The following is an 11819-nucleotide window of genomic DNA, read 5'->3' on the forward strand; positions in this document are numbered from 1 at the left end:
TCCCACTGAACACATTCATGTCCTGTTCATCAGATATGTGATCCTGGAGATCAGACCCCCAGCCATATGGTAAAATCAGGAGTCTTTTTGATCCGTTTTTACTTATCTTTTGGGGGCTTGGCTGCCATTTTCTTTAGTCTTTAGGTGCGAGTTCACTGTTCCGAATAAAATCCATTTTATTTTCTAACATATATATTTTTGGCTTGTGTGATCCTTCGATCACTTCCATAATATCAGCACTACCTCTATTCACACAAATTTCAGTGCATTTTCCACTCCAAAATTAACTTAAATTCTATCTTATTTGCTTTTTAATGAAGATCTGCGTCATTAAAAAAGACAGGTCTATTCTTGAAGGGGATTCTGCACAGAAGGTGCATGGAATCTGCTGCAGGTAGTTACTAATTTTTTGTTTACATTTTGTTTTCTACCCAGAGCTGGTTATTAAAATGATCAATCTGCCTCAGAGAAATAAAACTTTTTTTTTATCCCAGAACTTTAGCAGCAAAGTGGATTTTACAATCATTTTGTTTTTAAACTGATATTTGAGGTGGATTTTGGAGCAGATCAGCTTCACAATACTCCGCGAGGCTGGAATCACACTTCTCTAAGGGAAGCCATTCCAAGCTCAACAAGGTCATGTCAAAAAAGCTGCAGAAAAAAAAAAAAAACATCAAAAAACAAATCAAAAGTTTTTCCAGACATGGATTCCAGCCCGAAAAACTTGTTTGTTTTTTTTCTTTGCAAGTGGAAAAATCTGACAAGAAAAGACATTATGGCTGTGTGCCCATGATGCGTTTTTTAAGCGTTTCCGCAGCGGCAAAAACGCTGCAGAAATGCTTAAAAAACACATGGTAGAAGGCCTGCCATGGTCCCCAATGATAATCCGCATGTGCTGTGCACATGCTGCGGAAATTTCCGCTGCGGATTATCATTACGGAAAAAAAAGCAGCACTACCAATTACTTTGCAGAAGCGCTGCGTTTTCGCCGCCATTGACTTGCATTAGATCGCATGGATTACGCATCACTGTATATGTAGATGCGCATTCCATGCGTTCTAATGTGCGGATGGTACCCGGGTCTAGAGAACAGGAGACTCTCCTCCGGACCCGGGTCCCATAGAAAACTGTAAAAAAAAAAAAGAATGAAATAAAAAATAAATATATATTTACCTTCAGGCGGCCCGCGCTGCGCTTGTCCTCCTTGCTTGCAGACAGTTCGCGATGGACTGAAGGACCTGTGCTGACGTCATAGTCATGTGATGGGTCACGCGATGCTGACGTCGGCAGGTCCTTCAGTCTACCGCTGCCGGCAAGGGAGAACGGAGCGAAGCAAGACTGCGGGGACCATCAGGAGTTAAGTATAGATATTATTTTTTATTTTTAACCATCCAAGCCGGTTGCATGGATTTATATAGTGTGACCAAGTTGACAAGCACTTTCCAAGTGATGCTAAAATCGCTTGCAAAGCGACAACCCGCATGCGGAAATGCATGTGAAGAACTCATCACATCAGCATGTCCCTGGCAGGAAAAACACATGAACAATCCGCATGCGTTTTTTTCTGCCAAGGAGATGCAGAAACGCTCAGGAAAAAAATCCAGAGCATTTCTGCATCATGGGCGCATAGCCTAAAGCAGGGTTCCCCAACTCCAGTCCTCAAGGCCCACCAACAGGTCATGTTTTCAGGATTTCCTTAGTATTACACAGGTGATAATTGCATCACCTGCACAGGCAATAATTCCATCACCTGTGCAATACTAAGGAAATCCTGAAAACATGACCTGTTGGTGGGCCTTGAGGACTGGAGTTGGGGAACCCTGGCCTAAAGGACGGAAGTAAAAAAAAAAAAAAAAAAAAAAAGACAAAACACTAAGGCTATGTGCCCACGTTGCGGACCTGAAGCATATTTTTTACGCTTCTCCCTGGCGGGAAAATCGCATGCGGATATTACATGCGGTTTTCCCGGCAGGTAGAAGCGTTTGTGAGGCGTCTTTGCATGCATTTCCGCATGCGGGTTATCAAGCACTTCTCCAAGCATCACTTGGAAAAGTGCTTGACAACTTGTCCAGAATGGTAAAAAATAAAAAAATAAACTTTATACTCACCTTCTGATGCATTCTCTGCCCCGTCCGGAGTCTTGAGCGGCTCACGTTGTTGTGTGCAGGACCTGCAGTGACGTCATTGAGTCATGTGATGGGTCACATGACTCAATGACGTGGCAGGTCCTTCAGACAACAGCGCGACGGAGGGATAAGTATAAACTTTATTTTATTCTTTTTTTTACAGGTTCTTTGGTACCCAGGTCTGGATGAGAGTCTCCTCTCCTCCAGACTTGGGTACCATTCGCACATTGATTCCGCAGCGCTTCCGCAAAATTAATGAACATGCTGCGGATTTTTGACCGCAGCATATACGCTGGGGAAAAATCCGCAGCATGGGCATTGACATTGCGGAATGCCATTGGGGACCATGGGGTGCGGATATACATGCGTTTTTCAAGCGTTTACGCTGCGGAAATTCCGCAGCATATACGCTTGAAAAACGCTACGTGGGCACACAGCCTCAAAAAGATAAAAAGAATACTAAAAATGACAAAAAAAACAAAACTAAAAAAAAAACAAAACTCATCTTATTTTTCTGCAGCAATGTTGACCTGGTCTAGAGATAAAAAGGCCAGGATCAGAGATTTCTGGTAAGTGACTCCGATCCGGGCTGTGTGGGCCAGAGCTCACAGCCGCTCTGGAAGGGTGAGGGTGGGGAGAGACACTTAATATTGGTGGCTACTAATGGGTTAAACATTACACAGCCATCATCCATTATGGATTCACTTTGATGGCTGCAGATACCACGTGTCCAATGCTGCTTCCACCCTCCACCCCCGGCCTCCTGCTGCAGGGGACACGGCAGCACAGCAGCCTCTTACCTCGAGCAGAGCGGAATCCATGGTGGGAAAAGGCGATCTGTACGGTGAATGAACGGCCGCCTAGAAGCAGAGCATTCTGGAACCTTCGGCAGCTGACGGTGACATCACTCCTACTCTCTTTTCCTTCGGTGTAGAAGTTGCTAGATTCTCTGTAAAATCTTGCTCAGAGCGGCCATTTTCTTGGAGAGTTTTGTCTATAAAGTAACCAGAATGGATACGGAAAAATGGCTGCCGCAAAGAGACCAACACGATAAGGACGGTTAGGCCTCTAGCGGTGAGCGCGCTCAGGTCACGTACTGGAGTGTAGCAGGTTAGTGTGTCGGCTGTGTGTGAGCGCGCAACCGATCTCCATTCACTTTCAATACTTTTGTATAAGGCGCAGTTCACACCAGGAGTTTCTAAAGCTGCGACCCTTTTGCTGCATAGAGCGAGCAGCATCTTACAATAGCAGGAAAGTGGATGGAATTTGGGTATGGCTCATGCCCACCAGATCCTCATTGTGCCCTTTTTTTGCACACATTCTCTTGTGTAGTGTGAACAGGCAGGACTACAAGTGTAAGGGTTTGTTCACATGTTGCGTTTTTTGCTGTATGAAAAGCAAAGTCAATGACATTTCTGAAATCTTACGCACGTTTTGTATTTTTTTTTCTTTCCAGATTTGAACCTTCAAAACGTTTTTTCTCGTCAATTCTTTCAGCACTTTTCATCCATTCAAATGAATGGGGAAAACAAAATGCATGAAAAATATGAACATGTGCATGTTTTATGGAGCGGCTTTCTGGCCAGCACTGGCTATTTTGCAGCAAAAAAAAAAAGGAAAATTCAAAAATTCAGTGAGATTGTGCTGTTGCAGATTTTCTGCACCTATATTTTTTTTTATCACTGCAGGTTTTGTCTCGTTAGTATGTCATGTTTTAACCCCTTCATAACCGGAGCATTTTCCATTTTTTGAGTTTTCGTTTTTTGCTCCCCTTCTTCCCAGAGCCATAGCCTTTTTATTTTTTGGTCAATATGGCCGTGTGAGGGCTTATTTTTTGCAGGAGGAGTTGTACTTTTAAACGCCACTACTAGTTTTACCATATCGTGTACTGGAAAACAGGAAAAAAAAAAACAAGGTTACTGACCGGTAGCCGGTTTTTCCTGAACCCATGACAGCACACCTTGAGAGATGGATACGCCCTATCAAGGACAGGAAGCCGTCTGAAAAAAGGGCAGTACCTTTCCCTCGATTCAGTTGTTTACAGAGCATTGAGAGGACCTCCCAAAAAGGTTAGACATATAACCAACACCTACAATATATATAACACCCAAAACAGTGCACACCAGGGTGTGAGAAACAGAAAAATATGGGGGGGGGACTACAGGTGCTATCATGGGTTCAGGAAAAACCGGCTACCGGTAAGTAACCTTGGTGTTTTCCCCTCCCCCCATGACAGCACACCTTGAGAATTTTAGAGAATTATGAGCACCCTAGGGAGGGACCACCGCCTGAAGTACCCTTCTCCCAAAGGTGAGGACAGATCCAACTGATAGTGTTTATAGAAGGTAGATGGTGTAGACCAAGTAGCTGCTCTACATATCTGATCGATTGAGACGTCTGCCCTCTCCGCTCAGGAGGTTGCGACAGCTCTAGTAGAATGAGCCTTGACATTGTCCGGGGCCGGAACTCCTGTGGATGTATATACTAAACAAATGGCCTCCCTAAGCCACCTAGAAATTGTACCCTTGGACACCCTGTGACCTTTTCTATTCCCCTGAAAGGCAAGGAACGGTCCTTCCTCCATACACTAGTCATGTTAATGTACTGTAGTAGGGATCTTCTAACATCAAGGTTATGGAACCTAACTTCCCCTGGGTTTTTTGGATTGCTGCAAAATGAGGGTAGTACAATCTCCTGGTTACAGTGAAATCTAGATACCACCTTGGGAAGGTATGCTGGATCTGGTCGCAAGGTGACCCTATCAAAATAAATGTGTGTAGGGAGGATCAACCGAAAGGGGCTGCAGGTCACCCACCCTACGAGCAGACGTTAAGGCCACTAAGAGGATGGTCTTAAGGGTGAGGATCTTTGGAGAGACATCCTGTAGGGGCTCGAATGGGTCACTGATAAGTGCGTTCAAGACCAAATTCAGGTCCCAGGAAGGAACTCTAAAGCCCCCGTCTCACATAGCGATCTCGCTAGCGAGATCGCTGCTGAGTCACGGTTTTGGTGACTCACCAGCGATGTCGCTATGTGTGACACTTTGCAACGATCAGGCCCCTGCTGTGAGGTCGCTGATCGCCGCAAAGTGTCCTGGACCATTTTTTGGTCGTTGGCCTCCCGCTGGCCAGCACACATCGCTGTGTGTGACCAGCGGGACCAACGATCAGGCTGGTATCCATGGTAAACATCGGGTTACTAGGGGTACGCGCTCACTTAGTAACCCGCTGTTTACCATGGATACCACTCGGCTACGGTGCGCGGAGGCTACCGTTCACCTTAGCAGAGTCGTATCCATGATAAACAAACATCGGGTTACTAAGTGCGCGTATGCCCCTAGTAACCCGATGTTTATCATGGATACGACTCTGCTAAGGTGAATGGTAACCTCCCGCGCACCGTAGCAGAGTGGTATCCATGGTAAACAGCGGGTTACTAGGGGCACACGCGCACTTAGTAACCCGATGTTTACCATAGTTACCAGCCTGCTCCTGCTTAAGCAGCAGGCTGGTAACGGGAGCAGGACATCGTGGAACGATTCTTTCCACGATATCGCTGGTGAGCCTGCCTGTTTGACAGCTCACCAGCGATGTATTAGCGATGCAGCAACGATCCCTGACAGGTCGTATCGTTGTCGGGATCGCTGCTACAGTGCTTAGTGTGACGGGGCCTTAAGGGACCGAACCGGTCTGGCTCTGGCACAGGACTTGATAACTCTAGAGACCCACCTGTTCCCAGCCAAGTTACAATTATAGAGTGCCCCCAAGGCCGACACCTGACCTTTAAGAGTCCCCATGGCTAGACCTAGTTTTGCAGAAACTCCAGGATTCCCTTGATTGGAGGCTTGTCTGATAACAGGGCATCAATAAATTCTAGAAATTTCCTCCAGACTCTGTTATAAATTTTAGTCGTTATTGGTTTCCTACTACCCAGCAAGGTAGAGACTAACCCTGGTGAAAACCCCTTATTACTTAGCAGTGACCTCTCAAATTCCACGCCGCAAGATGGAATCCTCTGGCTTGGGCGTGGAATACTGGTCCCTGAATGAGAAGGTCCGGCCTCTCTGGTAGAACCCAGGGATCCGAAATAGACATTAGTCGAAGCAGGGAGAACCAAGGCCCCTTGGGCCAAAAAGGGGCTATAAGAATTATCCTTGCGCCATCCTCCTGAATCTTTCTCACCACTGCTGGAACCAAAACTAACGGGGAAAGGCATAGGCCTTCCTGAACTTCCAAGGAATCTGGAGGGCATCTACAGCATGGGGATTTTCTGCTGGGTTTAAGGAACAGAATCTGTTTACTTTCCTGTTTGCTCTTGTGGCGAACAGATCTATGTCTGGCTGTCCCCATAACTGGACAATCTGTTGGAAGACCCCTGGGCTTAAGCTCCATTCCCCGTCTTAGGGTGTGGCGGCTGAGAAAATCTGCCCTTACGTTTTCCACCCCCCTTATGTGAAGGGCACTGAGGGATGGGAGGTGTAGCTCTGCCAGATGAAGGATTCTGTCTGCCACAGCCATCAGAGAGCATGACCTTGTCCCCCCCTGGTGATTTACATAGGCTACTGATGTCCGGGTGTCGGATCTGACCTGGACGTAGTGACCCTGAATGGGAGGAAAGAAGCCTATCAGGGATTTCTCCACTGCCCAAAGTTCTTTTAAGCTTGAGGATGCCCCCATCTTGTGGTATGTCCAGTGACTCTGTACCGAGAGCTCTGCTAGATGACCCCCCATCCGGAGCTGCTCGCATCGGTCGTAATCACCCGATCTACTGGTCTGGACCACTGCACGCCTGAGGTCAGATTTCCCCTGTCTGTCCACCATGAAAGGGAATCTACAGCTTCTGGGGAGAGAGAAAACTTGCTTTCTAAACGCCCATTGAACGACCTCTGCACTGACAGGACCTCCCACTGAAGAAGTCTCATATGCCCCTGAGCCCTTTTGACTGCTGGGAGACAGGCCATCATAGAGCCCAGGAGGGACATTGCCTCTCAGAGATATCACTGGATACTAGATGGCTTTCAAGACTAAATTGATAATTTTGTGGACCTTGTCTTCTGGGAGGAAGCAGGCTTGGAGACGAGAATCCAGGATTAGACCTAGGAAGATCTGAGTCCTTGAGGGGGTTAGTTTTGACTTTTGGAAATTTACCAACCACCCTAGCTGTTGTAACACCACCGTGACTTCTAGAATATGACTGGAGCATTAGACTTCTGATTTCCCCATTACCAAAAAGTCATCTAAATAGGGAACGATCACTATGCTCTTGATTCGTAAAAAGGCTGTTACTTCCGCTATTAATTTAGTGAATATTCTCGGGGCTATGGAGAGGCCGAAGGGTAGGGCAGTAAACTGAAAATGTCTCAGCTCTTTCTGAATGAACAGGGCTACTCTCAGATACTTCTGGTAGTCTGGATGAATTGGGACGTGATAATATGCGTCCTTCAAGTCTATTACTGCGATAAAACAATTGTGGCACAAAAGCTTCACTGCAGAGTTCACGGACTCCCTCTTGAAGGTCTGGTTTTCTATCAACTGGTTTAGACTCCTGAGATTGATGATGGTCCTTAAGGACCAGTTTGTTTTTTTATCATGAACAGAGGGGAATAGAATCCCTTCCTCCTTTGTGGTATCGGAACTTCGAGAAGGACCCGTTTCTCTACTAGCCCTAATATTTCTGACTCCAGGGCTATTTGTTCTTCCTGGACCTTCCTTTTGGGGGTAATCATAAAGGTCCGGCGAGGAATCTGGCTGAACCGTATTTTCAGGCCACCACTCAATATTCAGAATCCAGGGGTTTGATGTAATGGCTTTCCAAGCTGGAAGAAAGTGGGAAAGCCTACCTCCGGCCTGGTGTCATTGGGAAGACTTTAGTATTTGAGGATGGTCCTCCAAACATAGCCTGACTCCCTCTTGGATTTGGACTCCCATCTTCTTCTGTCTCCCAGAGGGCGACCCCGATTAATTTTCCTCCAAAAACTAAACCTTTGAGTCCCCTGAAAATCCTGGGAACCATTTGTTCCTATCGCCCGCTTTTTCTAAAAGGTTATCCAGCTTCTGGGCAAACAGGAGTCTGCTGCCACACGGGAGGGAACATAATTTATATTTGGATTGTAGGTCGCCTGGACAACCCTTGAGCCACAAGGCCCGTCTGGCAGCATTAGATAGACTTGCTGATCTAGCCGAAAGCCTCACAGAGCCCGCTGAAGAGTCAGCCAGGAAGGCCGATGCTGCCTGGATTAGAGGTAGATTTGAAAGGATTCTATCCCTAGGGATCTTTTTATCTCTAAGTTGATCTTCCAATTGTTGGAGCCACTCCATTAGAGATGTCGCCACACAGGTGCCAGCTACCGCCGGCTTCAAGCCTCCTGCTGCAGCTTCTCAAGTGTGACACAGAAAGGAGTCAGCCTTTTTCTCCAGGGCATCCTTTAGGATGCCTGAATCCTCCAAGGGTAGGGAAGATTTTTTGGATGACCTGGCTACAGTCCCGTCAACTTTGGGGATTTTCTCCTAAGGCTCCGAGTCCTTCTCTTCAAAGGGGTACCTTCTTTTAGAGAAGGAGGGTAAGGCCCCTGATCTCTCTGGTTTCTTCCACTCTGTCAATGAGGCCCTGAATTTTAGTGTTTACTGGGAAAGAGCGCCTCTTTCTCCAAGGCCCACAAAAATAACGTCTTCCCGGGATTTGGATGCTTTCTCCTCCCCAGACGCATGGTTGATCTGACTGCTCTAACCAGTCTGTCTGTACTCAATAGGGAAGCAGGGTCTACCGTTATCCGATGAGTAAGAGGATGATGAATCACTCAGCCATAGATCCTCGGACTGGGAGGAATCAGAGTTGGAGGAGACATCTATGGGATTTTTTCTTCCCTCTAAACCCTTTCAGGGAACCCTGAACCTCTGCGTGGACTATGGGTTTCAAATTAGATGCAAAATCCAGAGAATTTTCTATAGTTTTAGCAACGCAGTTCAGGCAAAGCGGCTTTTGCCAGTCTATGGGAAGGGAAGTTTGGCATAGGGCACAAATCCTGTGCTTTTGATTGGCGCTACTCTTCCTAGGCTCCTACAAAAGGAAGCACAAAAGAGACTTCCCATTACTAAAAGGAGACATTCACGAAGATCACTCACCCCTGAAGTCACAAACGGGTACCGGAACCGATGATTCCTTTCTGGGTGGTCCAGAGATGTTTGACACCTTACTCCTGCGGCTGCCACTGCAATTGCTCAAGCGGCTCTCCTTGTAAGGCGTCCGTCCGTTGCTGAGGGGGTGGGGTGGGGGTTTGCTGCTGCTCTTGGCTATCCTGGTCAGCTATGTTTCAGAAGCGTTCCATGCTCCCAGGATAACCCCCCCCCCCCCCCAATATAGGGCCATCCAGAACCTCCACCGGTTCAAGGGCCCTCCCCCTTCCCAGGCCGGGGCTCCAAACGCTTCACAGGGTGCCACCATCTTGGATCGGGCACCGCCCCTGACGTCACCCAGCACGCTTTCTCCCAGCGTGCACCGCGCCATGACGTCAGCCGCGTCATACCCGGAAGTTGCCGCTCCGGAGCGCGGCCGACAGGAGCAGCATGGGGAGGGCGGCGCAGCAGTCTACGAGAGGCCGGAGCCTGCCTCACCACGTGCGCCCGCTCGGACCCAGGACCTCAGGGGAGCTGCGGACGGCGCTTCTGGAGACTGGAACCCGGTGCACAGGCCAGTGCCCGCTCTTCCACACCGGAACAGACCCAGGTAAGTCTTTTTCCAGACAGGTTCCCATCAAGGAAAGGAAACCAACTGGAGCGAGGGAGAGGTACCGCCCTTTCATTTGACGTTTTCCTGTCCTTGATGGGGCGGATCCCTCTCTCAAGGTGTGCTGTCATGGGTGAGGGGAAAATTCCAAAAAAATGCCATTTCGCAGTTTTTCTTTCCACGTTCACTGAATGCTAAAACTGCTCTGCCATTATTATTTTCCAGGTCATTATGAGTTTGCAGATACCAAACATGAACAGGTTCTTTATTTAAGTGGTGAAAAAACCCCAGGGTTGTCATGCCCACCCATCAGTGACCCACGATCACATGACGGGTCACCGATGGGCGGAGTGACACGCTTCCAGCGCAGCGCTGTTAAATGCTGCTGTCAGATTGACAGCGGCGTTTAACAGCCACAGGTGGATTGCGATTCCACCTGCGGCTGTTGCGGGCACATGTCAGCTGTATAAATCAGCTGACATGTGCCCCGTTCAGTGCAGGCTCAGCGCCGGAGCCCCCACTGAACCGGCCTTGCCTACGTGGTGCGTACTATTACTAGCCACGTCAGAAAGGGGTTAAATAAAGCCGCTTTGTTTTTGATACTTTCTGGTATCTTTTTGTCATGTGCATATTACATGTTTTTTTTTTTGTTGTTTTTTTTACAGAAGAATTCCTGCAGCCAACACAAGTCTATGGGAAAAATCTGCACATAAAACTCAGCGTACACACAGCAGAAATCGACATGTTGTAGATATCAAACTTGCACCACAACTGCATATAAAAAAAAAAAAAAAAAAAAAGCAGTGGTCAGGAGGTTTCTATAAATCCCATCTACTTTGCTGGAATTGTTCACAAGATCGATTTTGTTAAACGAGTGCCATCTGTGGTTTTCATGGATAGCACTTGTACCTATGAGGGGGCCTGTGCACATGTCCAAATTTTTTTTTTTCCCCCCTCTATGGTTTATGGAAAATATTGGGAGATTAGTGTTTCTAAATCAAGGAGCTTGCAATAATACCCAAGCAGCAGCAAAAACAAAAAATTTATTTGTACACGGTGTCTTTTACAAGCGGATTCTGCCTGGAACCCATCTGAAAAATGACATTCAAATGCAGTCCAATATTCAGACTGACAGCAAGGTGGAGAACCTTTTTGTACAAGAAAAAACGATGGCATTTGGACCAAACTGATCAGAATAATCAGTTTTTTTGTACACTGAAAATACAGAGGTCTGAATGAAGCCTTAGATGCTGCATTTATTTTGCACACTAAAGTATAAAGCATCATTGTGGGAACTGAACCCAAGACTTTCTGTACAGTGTTTAATGGATAGACGGGGAACCCGCTCCTGGTGTAGAACGTGTTATAGGATCTAACTCAATGCAGACCATCATATTCCAGTCCTGGAAGTCCCTTTCAGAATTTGTCCTTTTTTCAGAGTAGCCATTTTAGTTTAGGGACTCTCCAACAACGAGGAGCCAGGATGTGGGTTATGAGTTTTAAGATTTTGGGAAAATTACAACCAATATCTCATGTTTTGGTATACATAAAAGGGGTATACATAGCAAAAACAATAATCTTGAACAAAAAGAGTCAGCGACTGGTACAGGAGGAGAGAGGACCCTGCCCGCGAGGGCTCAGTCTACAAGGGATGGGTGAGGATACATTAGGTGAGGGTAGAGCTGGTCGTGCAGCGGTGGTTACTGCAGGTTGTAGGCTTGTCGGAAGAGGTGGGTCTTCAGGTTCCTTTTGAAGGTTTCCATGGTCGGCAAGAGTCTGATATGTTGGGGTAGAGCGTTCCAGTGTAGGGTGGGATGCACCGGAGAAATCTTGTATGCGATTGTGGGAAGAAGAGATAAGAGGGGAGTAGAGAAAGATCTTGTGAGGATCAGAGGTTGCGTGTAGGTATGTACCAGGAGACTAGGTCACAGATGTATGGAGGAGACAGGTTGTGGATGGCTTTGTATGCCA

At 47.1% G+C, this 11819-nt stretch overlaps 1 protein-coding gene across 1 annotated transcript in view; it reads right to left on the reverse strand.

Moving 5' to 3' along the window:
* CACYBP (calcyclin binding protein) overlaps positions 1 to 3079 on the reverse strand; it is a 16470-nt gene extending 13391 nt beyond the window's left edge. Inside the window, exon 1 of the mRNA XM_073643386.1 lies at positions 2927 to 3079. Coding sequence (XP_073499487.1) covers positions 2927 to 2947 — 21 coding nt within the window. The 5' untranslated portion in view covers positions 2948 to 3079. The remainder of the gene's footprint in view (positions 1 to 2926) is intronic.
* Positions 3080 to 11819: the final 8740 nt, after the last annotated feature.

The sequence above is a fragment of the Phyllobates terribilis genome, unplaced genomic scaffold (assembly GCF_046119375.1).
Source record: "Phyllobates terribilis strain yellow unplaced genomic scaffold, ASM4611937v1 Scaffold_8__6_contigs__length_399053987, whole genome shotgun sequence".
NCBI lineage: Eukaryota > Metazoa > Chordata > Amphibia > Anura > Dendrobatidae > Phyllobates > Phyllobates terribilis.